We start from the raw sequence: 23,865 nt of genomic DNA on the forward strand, positions 1-23,865 counted from the left end.
TTTTTACTCATATCGTTTTTTTTTTTAATTTAATGCTGATTACATAAAATATATAAACTAATGTTTGATCGTAATAAATCCATTATCGTAAACAAAAAATACCAAATTTTTATAAAGGGCCTGTAATTCCAACGGACTAATAGAACCCAGTCTTAACTGCCTATTAAGATTTTCAAGGGAGTAAATGTCAAGGCGTAGAAATGACGTCACAATGTCGATTGAATTAAGGCTATACGAACATAATAAATACAAAATAACTTATAAATCTATGAGCAATTTTTTTAATTTTTTTATTACCATCTCACAACACGGTTATATAAATTAATAAATATACTTACAAATCTCATGAGACATTTCTAAATACGTTTTTCATCAGACTCCTTCAGACCTGGTGACCGAGGAACCCGAAGACGAGGACTACTTCGAACTGAACCCTCCACACCTGTGCTACAACGGACAGTGCTTAGTGTACATGCAACATTCCGCCAGGCTGAGAGTTCCGCTGTCCCTGCTGGCGCCAGAACCGCCAGGAGACAACTCCACAGTCGAGAACAATTGGTGCACATATCGGACGGGTCGGTCTACTTAGATATACTTGTAATTGTTATGTAACCTCCTTAGTAAAATTATACATTAGGCCTAAAATTCATATACTTTAACCTATGTATAATTAATTAGGAGATAATATAATAATCTGTATTTACGTTAACATTGACATACCTTAAGCATTTATAGTCTTTGTTCTCAAACGCAGGTGGTGCGTCAAAGTGTTTGGTACCGCCGAGTCGTTTGGCGGAGATCTCAGTGGAGGGTGAAACGTGTAAGCCCGCGGTCAGGTGTCAGGTCATGGATCCCTACGACGAACCGGACGGAGTGTTGGCGGACGCTGAGTGTAGGCTCGTTGTCGGAGAACCCACCACCACCTTCTGGACTTACCTCGTCATCAGGTCGGCCTGTTACCGTACATAACACTCTCACACGTAACGTAATGTAACTAATCTGTCTTATTTTACTAAAGTCGATTACTTATGACAAAAAATATAGCAAAATAACTAGTGTAGTAACATGCACTTCTAGTTTAGTTGTAATTAGTAATAATATTTTGCACATATACAGGGTGTTGGCGGATATATGGCCAACCGCCGGGCTGGCGTTACTAGGCGCGGCCTGCGTGATCGCTACTAGAGAGACTTCGCTGGGTCGTGGCGATGTTGGCCGGCAGTTGGCGTTCGGGACACTAGGGTTGGCCATATTCCCGCCACTGGCCGGGTACGCCGGCGAACAGATGACGGAATCTCCGTACCTGGTCCCCTTCCTGTTGCACGCCGTGTTCATGGTCATAGGAGCTCTCATCCTTTTGTGCGACACGTGAGTATAAAGAAGCACAACTAATACAGCACGTGGGAAAATCTGTGGGAATAACAGATAACATTGGTTTAATCCGTTACCAGTGGTTCCCAAACTTATTTTATGTACTTCCAAATACTTTGAGAACAACTTTTTTGACGTCCCCGTTTTGTTCCCTTACTGAAAAACTATTACAACATATCCTTGATAAATGAAATTACTCTACACAAGGCCTGAGTTTTTTCTGGGTGTTTTAGCGCCTCACTTTAGACCAGCAAATCCCACTAGAGGGCATTATCGCCCACTTTGGGAAAGACTGCTACAGAAACATCGGGTTAATTATAAAAAAATCCGAAACAGTTCGATCGTTACTATAATGTTAGTATTTAATTCGTAACGACAAAAAAAAAACATAAAATCATGAGCTTCGTAAACTAAAAAAACGTTTTAAGTAAGTAGAAACTGTTTAAAACCTCTTACGGTTGCATCGCTTATCCGTTTAAAATCACATTATTTTAACCTTTATGTCTCGTTGGCGGGAGGGAACTTTGGACGAGTACTTAACTTTTGTCGCAAACTATCATACACTTGGTTAGAGAGGAAACTTCTAACAGCAGAGTACTATAACCGACGTGTGACGTACAAGTATAGTCACTAGTACAGAGTACAGACAATGAGAAAAAAAAAGTTATATTATAACCGAGCACTTCGCCCTTACGACGAGTTCACATTTTCACACTATAGACGTGGCGTTTCAAGTTTTTCTTTCAAAAGTCTCACACGACAGTATTAACGTAGTAACGAATAAAAAACTATAAACGTTATGTGTGGTGACGTCTCAAACATGTAGTAAGGCCGCGGACTGGAGTGAGAGCCTACACACGTCACGTATACAGTATACACCACAGCATGTACATTATAAAACATGTTCATTGTTTCTTGTAATATTGTATCCGGTTTTTAAAATCTCCGTACTTATCGGAGCGTCTCGTCAGCCTGCAGCGTTAATGTCCTGTTTCGCTTACTTTTAATGTGTATTTCAAATTCTGTTTTTTAAAGCGTAAAGCGCTTTGTTCTGTTAGTCTCTGTTTTGATACGTCGCTTTCGTTGTCCTTGTGGAATTCAATCAATTTTTATACAGACCCATGAAGGCGAAGTCGCCTAATTAGTTTTTTTATACTTATATGTTATTCTTCAGCGTACACCCGGTTGGTAAACCGTGAATTATAATACCAAAACTTTTTCGAAGAAGTTCTATTCAATGTATGAATTTTTTCATTGGAATTCATTGAAACATTGATGTTCGTCACTCAAACAATATTAGCTTCAAACATCAAAGTGATTCGTTAACAGCGGCAGTTTCGAAACTCTTAGTGCAATATTTTTTGTTATATATAAAGTTTAAATGCTCATATTGAAATATAAAGTTTATACACTATTTTAGATCTTACAATCAATGGTACCATATAATAATTTCAGTAATTATATATTATTTTATACGAGGGTAGTCGTATGTTATACATACATCTGTGCGTGTTCTCTGCATGAGCAGTCACATGCCGCTGTCGACCCCTGAGTGGTGGTGGCACACAGCGACCGGGGTGCTGGCGCTGCCGATGTCGGCTGTCCGGAGATACGGCGCTGAAACAGCAGCCGTTAGCGCCGTGCTGGTGCTCCTGGGAACGCTCTGGAGCGGCATCGACGCTTACTTACCATGGTTTGTATGAACACAAATAATTAATGCAATTAAATTCAATTGAAATAACTTTTTTGTGAGCTCAAATGATTTCGATAAGCACTGCACGGAAATTTTCGATAGACATGTTAAATTTTTTAGTATTTCTACGCCGTATCCCTAGTGTCGGATGTATGGTTTGTGTTACGAACTCTTTCTTGTTCGTTCGTTGGATACAGAAGTTAAAATAAATTTAAATCTTAGCAGCCTAAGCTCTTCATCCGACTCCCACAAAGACTAATGAGATCTAAGATTTTCGCGAGTATTCATTTAAATAAAACTAGTATTATTCGGATTTACTACGCGGATTTTTATTATTTAAAAACTACATAATCCCGACGTTTCGGTTACTTTGCAGCAACCGTGATCACGGGCAGACGACGTGATCACGGTTGCTGCAAAGTAACCGAAACGTCGGGATTATGTAGTTTTTAAATAATAAAAATCCGCGTAGTAAATCCGAATAATACTAGTTTTATTTTCCACAAAGACTCTCTATGATATTTGAATATGGCCCATGTGGCACACTAGCATATATTATAACAGCTTTATTGAAACTAAAATTAAATAATTAAATAACATAGATTCTTAAAAAAATATTTTAAATCCTCCTTCTGGTGTGTTTTAAATACATAATTGCATCTTTGGTAAATGTTTGATCGAGCCCTCAAACTCCTGTACCTATGGTGCTCAGCCCAGGTAGTTAGATCTTATAGGACTGACAGATATTGTAGGACTAGTTTGTCAAAAAGACGAAAGATAAGTGACGTCATTGTTGGTGGCGGGGAAAAGGAGGGTAGTCTAGAAGCTTTGTAGACTTACAACGAATAAAAATAAGCTAGCGATAAAAGTTGTCAAAAAAGTCTTAGTTTTGTTGGATATCTATTTCCATACCAAAGTTAGTATTATCTAAGTCGTGTACATATTTTGATCGCTCCCCAGGACCGTGTTCCAACTCAACGGAACCCTAACGGAGGTTGGTTTGACTTTGACTGCCGGTTCGTTGCCCGCCCTGCCGGCGCTGTTCTGGGCGGAAGCTCTCGTGGACTACGTGGGACATTCTAACCTCTTCATCACAGCCTTCACCTTTTACTGCCTACGATACACCGGTAGAATAGGTTTTACGATAAATAATAATGAGTGTCATATCAAAACAAAAAGCAATATCGAGCTGGTACTGGATTTAAAATTCGGATACTAGTCAGGGCACTACAGCTTAGTTGTTAAAATAACTGGAACGGAGGTTCCGGAGGGTACAGATTCAAATTCTGCTAGTAAAATAATTTTTCACTACATGTTCCATTTGAATTTTCAATAAGTAGAGTAAGTAATGTTAGTAAGCGTCCACCGAAATATTAATATACATATACTTCTTATCAAAAGTCAAACTTCCTCTTTTCCAACAGAAAACAGACTTAAATTTAGTCCTTCAATAACGAGAGCATCAAGACTAGCCAGACTTCTGGAAGTGATAATGTATTCGGTTGCAGGTCTAGCATACGGTGACTCTTACACCTGGATCGTTGTGTGCGAGCTGCTGGAGGTGTTCACTCTCAGCCTGGTGTGGGTGACGGCCATGTTGTACTTCCGACATCTGGTGCCCAGGAAATACACCACCACTGGCCAAGCGCTGCCCGTTATAGCACATTTCTGTATTGGTACGATCTATGAATACACTAAATATATCATGCGAAAACTAGTGAGGTACAGAAATATCAGTCATTGGGAATAAAGCTTTTAATGTAATTGATGTTCATTTCTTGTCGAAGAGCTGATAATGATACAGTCGGCATTTTTCTATCAGAGGTTTGTGCATTACAAAAACTAACTTGTCAGTTCTAATAGTATGACCAATAACAAATAACTCAATCGATCGATCAACAAAAATTATTACTAAACGAAAGAACATTCAAGATATGTTGATGTTTTAAACGACGTCACTCTTACGAACATTTCCACGGAGACTGATCGAGCACAGACCTCGCTGACTGGAATAATGAACATACCACATCTAAACTAAAAAGTTTTTTACCAAAACCCAATATTACATATGGCCTCGTCCTATGACACTCCAGGTCGTTGTATTGGGTCCATCATCGGTGGGCTGGTGTCTATGGAGCGTCCGCTGGAGTCCGCGCGCCAGGTGTACCGCGGCCTGGGAGTGCTGGCGTTGTTGGTGGCGGCGGTCTACCTCGCGCTGTACCACCTCCTGCTGGCGCCGCGCTGCGCCTCGCCAGCTCAATCTCCCCCCAACCATCTCTTACAAGGTATTATAATGCACGGTTGATGACCTCAATAATTAAATTCAACCCCCGTATTAACATAGCACTATAACATCGATCCATACGCTCTTTAACATTTCTTTTCACGAACTACCCTCCATTTGTACTAACTTCGACCAAATGTTCAGAGCCGCGCGATCAACTCTAGCGCGCTATCGCGATACATGCTGAGCGTTTCCAGGTTTTCGTTCACAAACCACGTTGGTAGTAGCGTGTGTGAAGTGTCACGTATTATAACCTGACAATAAGTTGGTAGTAAAGCTATCGCTGATGAACAAATCAAACGCAACACAACTTAGATATGTTTATTTAATCCAATTAATAACTAATAAGATATCGTTCGAAGCCATTTCATTTTCAAGCCATTTTTTTTTTCTGTACACATTAAGCTAGCACGGTGGAAGGACAATTTAATGGGAAAGGTATGTGAGGATATTCCTTTCGAGTCAATGCTGTTGCAGTGTAGCTTAGTATGCACATACATTTCTTTTAATCTCCCTAATTTTTATATTGTTCTGTATTATAATGTTATTATTGAGGATTTTATTACAAACAAGCGTAGAAATTAATATTAAAATTAGATCTGTATATTTCAAATTTATGCACATGGAATTATTAAAAACTATTCCAAACTGGACTCGTCCTCAAACAGCTTTCTTTATTATATTTATTCTTAGCTCGATGTCCTTGCCCTCGCGTATGTCTCGTGTAGTCCAAGCAAGAAATTCTTCACAACAATAATAATTTGGTGTTCATTAATTTAATTACAGGCCTGAACACCAACGGCAGTTCGAACGGCAACTACTCTCCGATGCGAGTGTATCACGAGGAACGTTCCAGAAAGGGACATTTCCGCTATTGATGACCTGTAACTCACCTTTAGTCACGACAAGTACATCATTGTGATACACGCAACTTCATTTAGTTTATAGGCTTTATATTTACGACAATGCATTTAATTAAGTTTTGACATTTTTGCATAATTTAATCTTAACATGTTTCGAATAGTCTTTTTTGATAAGTAATAAAAGTTTTTTCTTTAGATTCGTAGTCGTTATTATTTCTCTTAACTATAAAGCGCAATTCGATACATCATAAAGCAAATCTATTTTAACAGAAACACCATTTATTATCCTAGAACATATCACATCAAGAAGATCTGACGAAAAAAGTTCTAATATGTACGGGACAGTTGTAAAATCGCTACTTTAATTGGTAAAGTCATGTCTATTTTTTAAACAAAATACAGAATATACAGTGACAGTGACGTCTGGTTTATAATAACCTAACAGATACAAAAATATTTACAAATATTAATAAATACAGTTTGATATTAAATATCGATGTATTAAAAGTTTAAACTTAATGATACTTATGTATATGTTATATATATGCCCCATATATTTTCCTACAACTGTTATTCCCAGTCTTTATTTTACAATTCCCTTATAAGTATGACCTTATGATTATGAAAATAAAGTAAAAATAACGTTTAAAAATCCCCATGTCTGATCATCGCCCGCCCTCGCCCAGTACAATATACAGTATGATAGTTTTAACAGAAAATATATTCCGTCAATAACATACGATAATGAACATTTTAAACTAAAATGAGACGAATAAATGCTGAAAGAGAATTTCGATAATTATGTATTGAATATAGTAAAGGCTAAATAAATTGGACAGTTTATTTCGTTTGTAATCTTCTTACACATTAGCGGGAGTCGTGCAGGTTGTATAGTTTATAATAATATCAAAACCTTGTAAGTGACAATGATTAATAAAAAAATTATTTATATTTGGCACGGTTTTTCAATGTGTTTGAAGTGATAGTCATTCTTAGTAATCACCAAAAATCTCATTAGAGATGCAGCTCAAAGTAAAATAACCGTCAATTTAGCGTTGATTTACATATATTTATAATGAGTTATACAAAATCAAATAATTTTTTTCTGTAAATATGAATCGGTATTAAATTTTTAGGATAACAAAGACATTTTGCACTCACTGTGAGCTCAGTTGTTTTCATGAACAAAGCACTAAGCTTTTTCACATAAATGATAATTTAAAATAAAAAATATTTTTTTTATAACAAATGAAATACTACAAGGAGATTGTGACTACATTATCAATAAATCTTTATAGAGAACCAAACAAAAACTTAAAATAATCATTATTAAACAACACCTAGTTTTAATCGGATTGAGGACATATGAAACACTTTCTATAACCTTAATACAAAATTTATAGCAGCTATATTACAATTATTGTACTGAATCATACAAAAAACTAACAAACGTTAAACTTAATGTTAATACTCAAGTATAAAAAACTTCCTAAGCTGTCCAATAAAATAAGTATCACAAAATTACTTAATATTTTTATGTACTTATTCAATCTAGATATCCAAGCTTAAATTATTATTTTTTTACAATATTTAGCAGAATCCTTAATGGACTTTAGATGTGATTGGATATTTCACGGAAAAAAAAACGATGTTGTATCTTTATCTGTTGCATGTTGACACTTATAGTTTCGTACTAATGACACTTGATCAATTATAAATCCCAGGAGCCAAACGGCTAACAGGTATAATATAATATATTAGTTATTCACTATTTTTAACATAGACAATATTTACAGACTTGCTATCACACCTTCATTCTTTACACGTGTCCAACGTATTCTCGTCGGATGTATCAAGGGTCTGTACATTCTGTGTGTCACTGTGACCCCCGCTGTCGTCCTTCAGCAGACTTTCTATCATCTCGTCGCTCATATCATCCTGGTTCCTCTTGTCGCTGTCGTCGGTTATCACCGGCTCATTTAATAAGTTTTCTTCATCAAATTTTTCTTTTTTCATTCCATCATCATTGCCATTAACTTCGCTCGGGCTGTTTGTGTCGGTCGTGTTCTGGCTGCCTTGTGTCTTGATATCCCCGTTTTCGTTTGAATTTTCACTCTCGTTGTTCGTCTTAACATTCTCGTTCATAGGACTCGAGTGATTTTCATTAAGATTTACGTCCTTTGTTTTATTCTCCATGGTGGCTGTCATATGTGCTATTGATTTGAGGAACTGATCCTGTTCCGCATTCATGGAGTCCTCGTTACGCGAGTAGTCCATTTTGTCGCTGTTCCTTTCACTATCATTGTGCGCGGTCAGATCCACCTCCTGACTCTCAATCATACTGGACTCCATTGAATTCTCGTCGATAAAAATGGGATCATCGTCGTCCTCTTGTAATATTTCTACGTCGTCGTCGTCGCTGGTGCTGCCACACGTCTTCTTGGCGACGTACTGTTTAAACTCTTTATTGATGTTGTCTTTGATTTCCCTAAACCTGGTTATGGATGTAGCCAGAGCCCTCTCCAGAGTGTGATGGAGGTGACGCATCTCATTTACAGATCTGGTTCGGAGGTACATGGTCGTAGCCTCCTTTTTCAAATGGTTCAAACGCGACAGCGGATATTCCAAAGCATCGATGGCGTCCAGAAGATTATATCTGTACCATTCAACGGGGACGTGCATATCGCATATTCTCGACTCGCTGGACTTGTTCTTATTGGCCCTGGCGGCCCGCATGTTGCTGCGGTTCAGGGGATTGCGGACTTTCGTCGGTGTCGGTTGCGCAGACACGGCACTGAGCTTCGCCGCGAACGTGGTTCCCTTCGCTACTTTACTTGTATTTTCTTTAACAGCGACTATGGTAGCTGAATATCCACACGGCATTGAAGGGTTGGCGTTTATGGCGAATATCCTTCCGTCGGGGAGTCGGTACATTTTGTTTGATGATAGCGTCTGCGGGTCCACCCTGAACTTGAGTCCGCCTGTTGCCGCATTGACTGTGACGTCATTCTCAGTCATCTGTATAATATTTTCGGGTGAGAGGTCCGGCAGTGAACTTGACTGACGGACGACAGGTGTGACCTTGGGCGCCGCCACAGGTCCGGGTGTCATACACTGGACGTCATCATCGCCGGTGTCTTCAGTCACCTGCTAATAAAATTACTCATTAATACACCTCTATATAGATATATATCTATTTCATCAAGATTGGTATACGATAAATGTTTGTTTCTCATATCTGTTTGGAGGGTTTGAGACTTAAAACATAAGGAATTTGCCGTAACTTTATAAACACAGAAAGAATTGAGATTATAGCTTTTTAAAACTGGTTTAAATTAAATTATAATATGAACAACTACATTAAACAGTAATCTTTATTTCTTCTTGCCTTTACTACTTGTAAGGGCGCATTTTCATTGGTCGATAAGGCCCGCATTCGGGGTGCGGGAGATTTCTGTAACGCATGCCATAGGGCCCGCAAAGAGTTTATCGTTTTCACTGGTCGTCAGAGCCCGCATACGGGGTGCGGGTGATTTCTATAACGCATGCCATAAGGCCCGCATGCGGGGAGTCATTTTCACTGGTCGTTAGAGCCCGCATTTGAAGTACGAGAGAATTAGGTACCTACAGTTTGGCAGTGGGTTTTGAGATAAGCAGACGTACTCGCCATGGATCAACAATTATTGCTTTGTGGAGCAATTTTGACTGTTTTCGGTGTATTAAAAAAGAAATTAATAACTTCTTTGAAGAAAAAGAAAAAGAGATTTTGGATGCGAAATTTACTTAAAAGTAGAAAGATGCACGGTGCTTCTAATACGTTGTGTGCGAACTTGAATCCGGCATTGGAATGTGATGTAGAAGATCATGATAATTTTTTCAGAATACCTAAAAACTTATTTGACGATTTATTGAGAAAGGTAGAAAAAAGAATTGAAAAAAAAGGCACATTATTTCGTGAGGCTCTTCCTGCAAGATTAAAACTTGAGGTCACCTTACGTTATTTAGCTACCGGAGATTCTTACAAAAGTTTATATTACTTATTTCGTGTGTCCCCTTCTATTATGAGCAGTTTTATACCAGAAGTGTGTGACGCTCTCTATGATGCACTGGCAGATTATATAAAAGTAAGTACATATAAATATAAAAATAGTAAATAATATTAAGATTATAAAGTAAATGTTTATTTAAATTTTGAAATATTCTTATAAATTTGTACGTTTCGAAGTTTTAATTACGTTACGTACGTACGTACGTACGTTAAGAAGTTTTAATTGAGCAGAATACACTTCCGGTCACCTTAAGCGTACCACCCTTTTTTATGGACACCAATTTATTGAACTATATTGAAATGCCGTTTTCGGAGTGTTATGGGCAGAAACAACAAATTAGGTTACAAAATATTGTTTTCAAATGTACGTTCTTAGAAATAGTTTTATTTGAAAGAAAGAAAGAAATTTTCTTCTCTTCTTTCGAAAAATCTTTAGAAAAATCTTTCTTTCTTTCTTTCAAATAGTTTTATTTAAATTTTTTTCATTTTTTCATTTGATAACCAAAAATGTATCGTTTTTCTCGGATGTACGGATATTGTGTACAACCATCTCTAAATATTGACTAACAAAATATTTCTTTATTGTTATTAGTTTCAAATTTCAATGTCTGGTGGATTACAAAGTGGTTCGATTTTGGTGTCCGCGAGTGTAGTAATCATTTAATCAATATCAAATAATTAAATGAAATAAAAATGCCTTACCAGGCAAATAGATGTTGTATAAATAATATATAAAATTACTTCATATGTTTGTGAAACTGATGTTGTTGAAATCGTCTTCATAGTTAGATAAATTAGACACAGATGCGGAACTTAAATATCCTGGATTTTCTGGATCATAGATATTGGACGTCGAGGTACCATAGGACAACAACGAAGATTTGGTTTGCTGTCTCAATGCTTTTAATTGAATTTCCGATAAAGCCTTTTGAATATCTGTTTTTGCAATAATTGAAAACTCGCGTGGCAATGTACGTAAAGTCGAGGCTATATATCTCCCAAAAATGTCGAATTCATCTTCTTTATTTTGTAGTAACGATGTTGTATTTTTAGTAACATTCTCGGCAATTTTATTTATTTTGTCAATGGCTTCATGTACCTCGTCCTGTCTTTTATTTGATTTGCCCCTTTTCTTCGTTGCTAGTTTTGATGGCACAGTGAATGTAGATGAAGACGTTTCGGTTAGTTCTTGAACTCGATTTTCAGTAATTTCATCCGCAGCATTTGAGTTTTCTTCTCTATCATTCTCTTCTAATACCGTATTATTATTTTCGTAGTCAACAGTATCAGTAGCTATTTCCGAATTTTCATCGATCTGTAAATAAAAAATATTCATGATTATATGTTCTTTTTTCAGGTCCCAAACACAGAACAAAAATGGATGGATATAAAAACTGGATTTCAGTCAAAGTGGAATTTTCCTGGATGTATTGGGGCAATTGATGGTAAACATATAAACTTGCGAGCTCCAGCCTGTAGTGGATCTGAGTTCTATAATTATAAAAAAACTTTTAGCATTGTTTTACTAGCTTGTGTCGATGATGATTATTCATTCACTTATATTGATATTGGAGCAAAGGGCAGATATTCTGACGGCGGAGTTTTTAGTAATTGTTCTTTAAAACGAGCAATCGATGACGGTAGTCTGAATATTCCAGCAGAAAGTGTTATTGTTGCGGATGCTGCATTCCCGCTTCAAAATAATATAATGAAACCATACCCGGGAAATAATCTAACGACACGGCAAAAAAAATTTAATTACCGTCTTTCAAGGGCTCGGCGAATTGTAGAAAATGCGTTCGGTATATTGGCAAGCCGATTTCGAATTTTTGAAAAACCAATAGCCAACAACGTCAAGGATACCATAAAAATAACAAGGACATCTTGCGCGCTTCATAATTGGCTAAGAAAAAATGATTCTAATTATCTTGAACCTGGACTTGCGGATTATGAAGATATCTCTACTGGTATAACAATTAATGGCTCCTGGAGACAAGTGCCTCTTCGAAACTTCGAGAACATGGGAGAAGATAATACCTTAACTGAAAATGGGACAACAATTCGGGATAGATTCGCTGATTACTTCAGTAGTGAAGGTGCAGTGCCGTGGCAAACAAGATTTATTCACTAACATTCCGGAACAATTTGAGGGTAGACTGCACTAGGGACAGCGCCGCGGCAGAACCCACTATGCCCCGCGGCACTTGTTTCTTTAATAATACACTTCTCATGAAAAAAACGAAACATTTCGATTTTTATTTAACTTATGATAATAAAACAGGAAGTACCTATATAAAAAAAAATATTTCAATTGGATCATCAATTCATTAACATTTTTAATTGAACACCTCATAGGTATCGCTACTAACCTAAACACACATTTTTTCAGTAATCTTTAAAAAACAAACTCGCGAGGTGTTTTTTTTTATGAGAAGTGTATTAGATATTTTATATTATATGTGATATTTTATATAATATTATATTTCTTAAAAATATATATTAAATAACCTACTTAATTAGGATTGTCTTTGGTAACATAAATAAAGTTTGTATACTTACATTTGAAAATGTCTTCTCTTTATTTTTAAATGCTCTTAAAAATCCATCGGCAATTGAAAACCATGACACCTTCGGTTTATAAACAGAATTTTTTTTAATTCTTGATAGTACGATGACCTTAAATTTTTAATTTTTTTTGGTATGTCTTTGTCTGAGATGCCACTAATGTTTAACTTTTCCGCAATTTGTTTGTACGCACTTTGTCTTGCGTCATGATTTTTATACAAAGCACTCGTTACGTTCCACAAACATTCGTAGTCTCGATACATCTCTACGAGTTTTAGCATTTGTGAATCCGAAAACCGTTCAGCCATTTTGCTCCCACGCTGCGTAAATAAACAGCGTTAATAATATAAATAACGCGCGTAGTATTGATGACGTCTCATAAATGACTGAACGGAGACGAGTCACCGCATGCTTTGTATCGACCGAGTTATCGACTGACTAGTTTCATTTGTCGTTATCCCGAATGCTGATATCACCCGCACACGTTTAATCGACCAGTGGATTTCATTGGTTGTTAGCTCGCATGCGGGTACTCCCCGCAATCGGGCTAACTACCGACTCTTCGACCAATGAAAATGCGCCTTGATAGAAATCACCCGCACCCCGTATGCGGGCTCTGACGACCAGTGAAAACGATAAACTCTTTGCGGGCCCTATGGCATGCGTTACAGAAATCTCCCGCACCCCGAATGCCGGCCTTATCGACCAATGAAAATGCGCCCTTAAAGCTGGTTCAAATTAATTAATAATATGAACAACTTAATTAAACAGCTATCTTTATTTCTTCTTGCCTTTACTATTTGTAAATACTATTATAATTTTTGTATATATGTAAGTACGTATGTATTTATATCATATATAAGTCCCAGGCACTGTTGAAGCTCCTCTTCCTCCAAACGATGAACCTGCCCCCCGCAGGTATGATCAAATGATAAGAAGTTTCGTCTCGTCACATATATAATTAATGTATCTCACCTCACACAATGGCTCTAAAGGAAAATCTGGTGTGCAGACTACATCATTGTCCTGGGAGGTGCTAGCTATGGCTGCAACCGCATTAATGTCCAGACCCTGAAAATTTTACACACACTTTGATTAAATCAATTGTTTGTATAAATAAAACATCAGTAACATTTAATTTCATACCTGTGTTAAATTTTCCAAAGAAAGATTTATATTGTCATTTGAAAATGTACCACAATTACTGTAACCATTGTAAACTACCGGCATTTGAGGTGGTTTAGGTCTTATCCTTTGATAGGTGTTAAACGACTGTTTTCTCTCATGACTAAATCTCACTGGATTTATAACGGTAGAATTTGGCATCTGAAATAGTAAAAATTGTAACTATTTAACATGCAATATTAATAAAAGTATTTAAAGTGATTTTTCTTAGACTGCTGTAGTATACTTAATGAGTCGTCATTAATGGACAGCTATTTTAATATTAAACTAAATATGATAAAGCTCAAAATCTTTTAATTTCGTTGATCAACTTATAACAGTTAATTTCCTTTCTTTCTATAATTAATAAAATAATAACACACCCTTATTTTTTTAGGCATCGGTGATACATTTATCTGGTTGACAACTTTGGTTGGTATGGACAAGGGATTTTTTATGATGATCGGTTTGTTCTTTGGGCTCGCCGGTCGTTTCTGTGCTTTCTTTGCTTCTACTTTTGTTGATTCATCCAAATTTATCGATGCAAATTTTTTGACCTGTTTTACAAATATTATATGAGTTATTTTTTACATATTTGTCATAATATAATCTGTAGTAGAATGAATATCCATATATGTACATATGTGTGTGTGTTATATTTTGTCATACCTGTATTGTTGGTGGTATTTTATTTATAATTGCGGTTGTTTGTTTCTTGACTGATGTTTCTATTTCTTTCTTCTTAGATTCTTGTTTTTCCTTTTTCTTAGAAACTTTACTTTTACAACATTCAGAGTTATCTTGAGAACAATCTTTCAAATATGCTTCTTTCATAGCAAGATCTTTGGTTTGTTGCAAAATTCTAATTGAAAAATTTTAATGATTTAGTTAAAATATTCATACAATTGTCACTTATCTATTAGAAAGTATATATTAAATTAATAGTTTACCTATTTTTTAAACAACAATATCTCAGCACAGCCCAGCAAATACCTCTTAAATCCCAAAGACATTTATTATTACACTTAAAACATTTCCAGTCATCTAATTCTTCAATTTCCTTTATCTTTGGAGCACCCAAATTTCTTTTGATACATTTCTATAAAATAATGTGATGGTCATATTTTTTTATACATTAATAAAGTTATAAGAATATCATATTTATTACCGCACAGAAGACATGCGGGCAGGCCGAGCAACAATAGACCTGGCCACCTTGTCCGCACCACCGACAGTACAGTTCAGATCCATCATCACCCTTCTCAAACTCTCCGCTATTATAAAAGGTATGACAAGTATGGCAGACTAGTGTTCTTAACATTGGATGGCGTCTCATACGAGACTCATTGCGTGGGGAACATCCTAAATGGCGATCACAAGCAGAACAATGCAATCTCATCGACGTTATTGTGTTTAAATCTGAAAAAAACAATAAAATACTACTGAAAAAGTAATCATATTGCTATATAAAGATACACTTGAGGCTGAAAAAAAAGCTATATGTATTAAATTATATTAAAGTTTACTGGAGTTCATTATAAACTATCCATAAGTATACTTTATCAGAGTGCAGACTATCACCCAGCAATATGTGAATCCAATTAATGTAATAAAATTGACAATCGGCATCCAACTTATTAAATAAAGGCTTCACATTTGTATTATTACTAATATTTTTACCTTTAAATTTATTTTTGTAATAATCTCTCTCATCCTGTTGTATATCTTCATCAAAATCTTCATCCGTCGGATCTAAAATGTAAATACAACTATGTATATTTTTGCATTAACATCATCTAGATGTCTAAGAAACGGTAGTGTCCAATTACAAAGTACGATTGTAATTAAAATATTTCTTGAATACATGAATAAAAACAATATTTAAATACACTGATAATGAATGAAACTTGAAAACTAAATTATTTCATAACAGACCTGGGAAAGGCGGGAACTTAATTTCATTTTCTTTTACCGGCTTCTCCAACACTTCAATAGAATCGTTGGCGAGATCGCTCATTGTGTCAGTTACTGTAGCAGTATGACAAAATTCCAATTATACAACAACTTTCATTATAAGAGTTCAAAATAAACACTGGTCTCTTTATATATTTTTATAAGTAAAATGACTTTTTGTCTATTCAATAAATTATACAAGCAAATTCAATTCAGCCATATTGGCATTTCTGTTTTTTTTTTAATAACACGTAAATTTACAAACAGACTACCCAATGTAGTGTTGCCATAGTACTTGTTCGATTATATATAACATTATCCTGTTTAATAAAAATATTTAAAAGCAGTAAAGCTTTGAAATTACTTATATACTGTGTTACAATTTATAAATATTCATAAGTATTAAGTATAACCATTATGTTCATAATACTCAGATATTTTTATTTTAAAATTCTAAACTAATTTCTAATGAATAATTTAAAATGTACTATAATTTTATAAAACTACGAAGCAGATAAAATATCTATAGTAAGCAATAAAATAAAAATTATCGGAACATTTTTAAGTTTGTAAAATAAATTTATTAATATTCTGTTGAATTAATACTACAGATATTGTAGTGGTACCATACCTGTATCAGGATCATTGTAAAATTCGATAACTGGATTCTCGTATTGATGTAAAAGCGGCAAAATATGAAGATCTTCCTCGTTTTCATTAGGGTGACATATTTTTTTATACGCCGCAATAATTTTGTAAATATCCACATGAGCTTCGAATTGCGCACGATGAGTCAAAATTAATTGTTCATTTTCATCGTAGATTTTTATAAATTGCATTTCAGCTAGAATGTCCCTTTGTTCATTACGAAATGGAATGTACAAGGTCACCATTAGACGTTTGTAGTCTAGTATTTCATTAGCCATGTCGTATTGTTGATAACGTACTATCCTCGGGATTTTCCTACGGTGATATATTTTTTCACTCTGCTGATTAACATTTTTTTCTGGTGACAGCTCTTCTCCAATTTCTTCATCATCTTCTGTATCCCAATTTTGTTTTTTCCTAGTTTTGACTGCATACCAAGCAACAAAATCAATTAACGAAATATTTCCTAATTCTGCAGGTCGATTTTCGTATTTCTCGAAACAGTTTTCTTTCCAAATATTGGTATCGTCATCAGGAAGCCATTCTAATTCTTTTTCTGTTTTTCTAATACGATGACGTTCGTGAGGCCACATCGTAGGAATGAATTCTACTTTTGGTGCTGACGTAGACATTGGTTCTCTAAGAAGAAACCATGCTGCTTCTTGACTGGACATTTCTATTGTATTAAAAATACTGACACCCATATGTTTTGTCATATCAGCTAAATCGAAATTTGGATTTTCTTCCAAAAGATCTAATAGCTTTTGTTGAAGATCGCTGACGCCTCGGTTCAATCTGTATATACACTCGACAACGTATGCAGCACAGGAATCATCATCTGTTATGTATTGAATATCCATGTTTGATTTCAAATGATGAAAAATAAAAGGATTGAAAAAGTTATGCCATTTTTCATTAGGATGACGCTTAACGAAAACCGTTGGCCGTACAATTCCAGCCGACAATATTTTATAATAGTCTTCATCAGATGTTACGTTATTTTTACGATAAAAATCATCAATATTATCGTAGTCATTGTCTTCAAGACATTGGTGTAATGTTTGATATCTATTTTTGTACTTTTCACGAAGATGTTTTTCGTCATCAGTAGATTTAGCTAAAGGCTTAAGTAAAACAGTTGAACGACTAGGCATTGTGGGTGCATTGAATTTACATTTCCTTTGATTTAGATTATTTTTATAACATCTAGAAGTGTGATGATGAGTGACGAGATCAATATGCCCTGATGACTCCGTTCTCGATACTGATATTAAATCATCAATAAGTTGAACAGCAGAATTCATATCTGCCCCAAAAGCATCTCTAGGCGCCTCATTCAGCCAAAGCAAAATATGCGCATGAGGAGTTCCTTTTTGAGAAAATTCAATTCTCTTGAAATAATGTTCAACATAATGCTTACCGAATGGGCTTACGGTTTTATTTTGAAGAATAGTCAATATGACGTTCACCAGTTTATTGAAATAAATGACGCAAGTAACGGCATCCTCATTTATTAAGGTTGACTTGGCTTTATAGTGCAATCGATCGACTTCTGAATCGGTAATATCCGTACCATGTTTCAATTTATGTAATATTTTTAAAAGGGATTTCCACGATATTTCATTAGCGCTCAACGTTAAAAATACCGTTGGCTTACCAAGTTGCCTGATCATCGCAAAGAGGTCTTTTTTCCGACTTTGCCAATATTTTACAGAGTTTGGTATGGATTTGAGAAGAGTAAAACTTGATTCCACACATCCATTGAGATGACTGGAAGATAGTAATTGTTCTTTCGTTATGTTTTTGCCCTGGGCGATATTTTTAAAAGCAGTATTGATGTTTTCATTTAGTCGGAGTCGCATGATCTTCATAGCTAAAAATAGCAAGTGACGAGGAGTAACGCCCCGTCGATCAGTGCGCCGTAGTTCACTTGTTGCAATTGAGTATACTTTATAATTAACACCATCTTTAAATTCCCGAAATTGACCGTAGTAAATTGACGGGAAAGATAATTCTTCCACATGAGCATTAAAGTTTAGGCTGGTAGAACTTTTGCACCCCTCCGGTGCACTTTGTAAATATTTTTCTTCTGACCATAAAAGAGTATGCTGTTCAGCATCTGAACTACCGCAAATTACAAGAGGTTCAGCAAAATCATCTAAAACAATATCTGGATTCGCCTCATAATCGCTAGATTCCTTCAAAAAATCCTGGCTGATTTTAATATCATAGTGCTTATATAGTGGGGTGTTCACAAGATAATCTAGCCATTCTTTAAGAACCCTCTTATCTACCAGATCTTTCAAATAAGTGGATTTGTACATTGATCGTTTTTCGATGTGAACATTTATACAATAATCGTCTTGTAAATTACGAGGTAAAAACTGGACCATGTTATTATTCTCAACTGGCACATTGATAACTTGTCCACAGATTCCGTATTGTTCTTTGACGTAACGCAACCGTCGAATCTGCATAAAAGGTAATATCGGTGATATTAATCGCTCAGAAACTAAATCTAATTCCGGGAGATTCGGCTTAGGTGGATAACTAAATCCATTGTAAACTGATAAGTTCGGTATTTTACCAGCAAGTAATGAAACTTTACAGGTCGCACATACGAGAATATCTTGAATTAAGACAGTTGGACATATTTGTTCCAAGATGGCACTACATGATGAAGGAGGTCTTTTCAAATCATTTTCGAACCAAAGTGTTTCACAAACAGTACACGAAAAACCAAATAGATTATTCTCGAATAAGTTTTCGAACAGATTATGAGCTCCGTTATGTTTGATATATAACGTATAGAATGATGACGCATCTTCTGCGGCTCGTCTTCTTCGTGCATTGAGTCTGTCTCGGTACCGACGACAATAAACACCCGCAGGAGTGTTGGAGTTTGTGTCGGAACCATGCGTCTGATTTGAAGAGTTTTCAAATTTCTCTGGATTACCAACTAATTGCATGCATGAATCTCGACCCATACTCCCGTCACTGTCACTCGTACCTTGGTTAGAACTGACGCCCTCTTTTAGCCTCTTTCGTTTCTGACGGTACCTGCGACATCTTTCCGCATTTAGTTGCTTTCGATGCAGAATTTTTATGTCCACACTGTCTTCGGACACAGAATCAATTTTATCCGACTTCTGAGACTTCAATTCGGCTGGTGAAGAAGACTGAAGGCCTAAATAAAAAGAAACATATTGAATGGACGATATAATTGTTATTATTTTAAATATTGGACGTGACTTTCTCAATTGGAACCGTGTTTAAAAAATCTTTATCTCTTGTAGTAATATATTAACCCTAAGGAAACAGAGACAGCCCCGGCGGTGAGATAAAGTATGACTTTAAGGTGAAAATGAATATGATCAAAATTAAATTGAGGATACGTTTTGATAACTTTGAAATTTAGCTAACTATTAATAACTAACTAAAAATTTATACTATTGACATTATATGGACACTATTAAAGTGGAATTTTATTGGAAAAACTAGTTAAAAATAATTCATAGCGATTTCATTGATAATTATTAATCACACCGTCGGCAGTTCAGGAATGAGCATATAAGATTAATAATTTAAGTGAAGCATGTATATTCAACGAATATTTAGATATTTGGTAATAGTATTCAATTAATCCGATCTGAGCGCTATGTTTGTAGAAGCTAAAACACATTTAATTATTCTTAAAAATTATGAATCTCTTAGTATTTGTTTTCTTTAAGACTTTGTCAATTGCATCAATATGCATTGTCCCTCTTTTAATAGCAAATTTTAGCTTGTGGCAACATTTTAAAGTGAGGAATAGTTGATTGTAACGATAAGGCTCAAAAGGACTCGTATCCAGAGCCGTAAAAACATTTACCAAAAAAAAAGGGAATAGTTGATTAGTATTTGGTCTGTCAAAAAATATGAAATGAAGCTGACATTCCTGTTATAAACTAGTGTTTGATTTATTAAATAATAAAATTAAGCCATAAATTGCCTGAGCAAAAAAGCTGTTAATCAATGTACAATCGTAACTGAAAATTTAGTGATACTACAGCACAATAACCGGTTTACCATGTTTTTGAAAGATAAATTTATTCATTTGCAGAAATAAAATATAAAATCTATCAGCAAATGAAATTATATTTATTATATTAATAAAATGAAAATTTTAAGGGGTTTTATTCCCATATCTTTAATATTTGTACTAGTGTTAAAGACGAGAATTATTTTCACATTTAATTATCGTAGTTAGTGCCAGTTAATTCTGCCTAATAATTGTAACTATTTCAACTTTATTCTTAAATTTGAATATTGATGATGGGATGTAAGCTGCGCTTTTTATTATTTCACACTACATACTCTAAATGGTTCAGTTATTTTGCAGAAACCGTGTTCATACAATATTAAATGAAGGTAGCCTTTAAGTACTTTGAATAAAATGAGATTTATCATTAGAATAATATTGTGTTCAATCTGTGAAAGCATTATTTAAAGACAAGGAGGTAGCGAATACCTTATGTCTGTCTATATTTGATCTGAATTTATTATATAACAGAAAGTCTATTTTAATTATTTACTAAAATATAATACAACAAATAATTGATCGGCTTTTTAAAAAACAAAAACTTATTTTAATAACCTTTTTTTAACAGAGGGTTCTAATTTTAAATATCTTTTAAGCTTCTGTTACATAGCTTGAATTATTAAAGTGTTAGAACATTATGCGTCCTTATTCCTTATGTCTCAGCCCTTATTTATACTCTAGTAAATACCAGGTACTACATTTTATATATCTTTATTAAATTGTCTCACAATCATAACATTATTTCGCTTTGTTTTGTACACATTCATCAATAATATTTTTTGTATATTCATAAGTTGTTTTAAAAAGTGTTGATAGAGTATTAAATAGTTTTACAAATATAATGGTTTGAAAAATACATTAGTTTTTTCAAAACTTAATCTATGTAGTCCATGATCATAATTTAACTAAAAAAAAATAATAGTTTAAAAAAACAAAAAAATATCAAAATGATAATCACTCTACTTATATCTGTCAATAAAATATTTATAACTATTTACACCATGCACCCCACACTTTTGCATCAGAAGCATCAGAGAAAGCTTTACGATTGAAAATTTTTATTTGCCTCATTTTGGCAACTATTTTTAGTATTATAGCCTTGTTAGTTAACGGAATCAAGATATTTTGCATACTATTGTAGAGAAAATTTAATGGAGATTAATTCTCTTCTTGCTAAAAATTAATTTACTGCAATAGAAATGGAAAAAATATCAAAATAGGTCAAAAAAAAACTCCTGTCCATCATGTATGCAACACCAGAAACACTAACTATGAGAAAATCAATTATTTGAAATATTTAATTTTTTTTAATCTAATCGACAATTGTAGATCATCGACTGCAAATGGCTAATTAATTCAATGTCATTTAATTACAATTAATAAATTAATTAACTTTCTTACCTTATCGACTGTAGATGAAAATTTTATAAATTAATAAAAATCTTATTTTGCAAATTGAAAAATGGAATAATTTTATCAAATTAGTGTATTGTCATCGGTCCTCGATAAATCTACAAAGTTTGAATGAAATTTGGCCATCTAAAAGTGGGTCAAAATCGCGTCCAATGAAGTTGGTTACAAACATACAGGTGAAGCTAATAAAAAGCATGTAAAAATAGAAAATAAATTTTAATAAATTTAAATTAAGAATAGTGTTAAAAATTTCAATAAATATAAATTAATAAAAGTGTGAATAAAAAAAAAATTTTATTTAAAAAAAAGCGTGGGGTGCTTTTTAAGATATTATCGGAATGATAATCACTCTACTCATATCTGTCAATAAAATGTTTATAACCATTGACACCATGCACCCCACACTTTTTTTGAAAATTACCTTTAAAGCACATTTGTAACCTTTATAAGAAAACATTTTCATATATTATTTTTCGGAAATCAATGAATTAATTAATTATATTTGTTTAAACATCACAGATCACTTTATGTTTGTACATGTGTATTTTAATTGTCTTTCTAATATTTCACAATAGATAATTACATGTCATAATATGAGTAAAAAAAAAGAAACGCGTGTATTTATCTCATTGTGAATACTAATAGATTCACTGTAAGGATTATATTAACTCACCAAGAGCCCTTTTCCTCTCCCTACAAGCACGAACTCTTTCGACATTTTGTCTCTTACGGCGTAAAATTATTTCATCATCGGATTCTATCCCAATATTGTTGATTTTTCCCTTATTGTCCGCTTTATTTGACATACTAGCTGTATCATTGTTCATTACTATCAAGTAAACAATAATATTTACATCAAAACAAAATATACCGCAGAGTACGATTAAATGACAAGTGACAATTTACATGTTGTATTTTAACCGATCAGCTGATGTGAGCCACTGGCTGTTTTGCCTAGCGCATTTCATTATTCCCAGTTCGGAAACAGCTGTAATGCGACATGTAGTAGGTGGTCTAAACAATTTGAGGCGATGAAAAAGGTTTAAGACAAAGATATCGTAAGAAACTTAGCAATATTGAAGTGATATCTGTCATTTAAGGACAAAATTAACGAGTGTGACCTTGTAATGAGAAATACCATGCCATTTATAATCTTAAAGATCAAGATATAAAAGAAAGAAAATTGTTTTTTTTTCTATATTAGCAATAACCGGTACCCGTAAATAAACAAAACAGATTTTTCATTACGAGTAAAGACAAGAAACATAGATTATAAAATAACAAGAACAATTATAATTTTATCAGGCTTATGGCCTTTTGTTTTATGATTTAAAAATTATTCTGTTTTAATTTAATATTTTATGTGCTTCAAAGAGACAGTGTAAGATTAATTTTAGCTTGAGAGAATATTTCACACCGAAAATAAAGTTAACATGTTGTTCAAGTTTTGTATTTGATTGTTTACACTTTAAAATGATGGATAAAACTCTTCCCTTTTCCTTCTATATTACAAAATAAATTAATGTAAATATATATAAAGATGTGTCAGCGCAACCACCATTTATTCAACTTCAATGTTCTGGTTACTAAAGTTATATTCAATAAATTGATATTTGGCAAATTTCTTTGAACTAATTAACTAATTTGTTTTGTTCTTTATGTTAGGTTTTCCGATTTTAGTGGATTGTCAATGTCATTGCCAAAATGAAATCGAATCAAGTGTCAATTATCCTGAAAGTCAAAACTCAGTTCATGACATCTGCGTTGTCTGTAGTGTGTATA

The 23,865-nt window shown here is 34.3% G+C and overlaps 3 protein-coding genes across 9 annotated transcripts in view; 2 read left to right on the forward strand and 1 right to left on the reverse strand.

Annotated features, from left to right (window-relative positions):
* Positions 1–6,410, forward strand: part of LOC116766477 (uncharacterized) — a 22,483-nt gene extending 16,073 nt beyond the window's left edge. For all 4 annotated transcript variants that reach the window (XM_061523037.1, XM_061523036.1, XM_061523035.1 and 1 more), the window contains exons 7-14: positions 377–575; positions 755–947; positions 1,117–1,368; positions 2,900–3,064; positions 4,025–4,191; positions 4,573–4,740; positions 5,158–5,349; positions 6,135–6,410. In XM_061523037.1, coding sequence (XP_061379021.1) covers positions 377–575; positions 755–947; positions 1,117–1,368; positions 2,900–3,064; positions 4,025–4,191; positions 4,573–4,740; positions 5,158–5,349; positions 6,135–6,226 — 1,428 coding nt within the window. In that variant the 3' untranslated portion in view covers positions 6,227–6,410. The remainder of the gene's footprint in view (positions 1–376; positions 576–754; positions 948–1,116; positions 1,369–2,899; positions 3,065–4,024; positions 4,192–4,572; positions 4,741–5,157; positions 5,350–6,134) is intronic.
* LOC116766476 (uncharacterized) lies at positions 5,656–23,201 on the reverse strand. Of its 4 annotated transcripts, XM_032656325.2 has the most exons (12): positions 22,990–23,193; positions 22,757–22,912; positions 16,573–19,776; positions 15,924–16,016; positions 15,669–15,740; positions 15,157–15,407; positions 14,939–15,087; positions 14,658–14,850; positions 14,372–14,545; positions 13,971–14,150; positions 13,800–13,895; positions 5,656–9,361 (listed from the first exon to the last, which is right to left on the reverse strand). In XM_032656325.2, exons 2-12 carry the CDS (start codon positions 22,908–22,910, stop codon positions 8,024–8,026), a joined length of 5,904 nt encoding a protein of 1,967 aa, XP_032512216.2. In that variant the 5' UTR covers positions 22,911–22,912; positions 22,990–23,193; the 3' UTR covers positions 5,656–8,023. The 4 variants fall into 4 exon arrangements, with proteins under 4 accessions (XP_032512216.2, XP_032512217.2, XP_032512215.2 ...); XM_032656326.2 differs by having other exon boundaries at positions 5,656–9,358; positions 22,757–23,193; XM_032656324.2 differs by having other exon boundaries at positions 22,757–23,193.
* LOC116778492 (uncharacterized) lies at positions 9,617–12,708 on the forward strand. Its single transcript, XM_061523038.1, has 2 exons — positions 9,617–10,335; positions 11,617–12,708. Exons 1-2 carry the CDS (start codon positions 9,880–9,882, stop codon positions 12,388–12,390), a joined length of 1,230 nt encoding a protein of 409 aa, XP_061379022.1. The 5' UTR covers positions 9,617–9,879; the 3' UTR covers positions 12,391–12,708.
* Positions 23,202–23,865: the final 664 nt, after the last annotated feature.

This window comes from Danaus plexippus, chromosome 15 (assembly GCF_018135715.1).
Source record: "Danaus plexippus chromosome 15, MEX_DaPlex, whole genome shotgun sequence".
NCBI classification, from domain to species: domain Eukaryota; kingdom Metazoa; phylum Arthropoda; class Insecta; order Lepidoptera; family Nymphalidae; genus Danaus; species Danaus plexippus.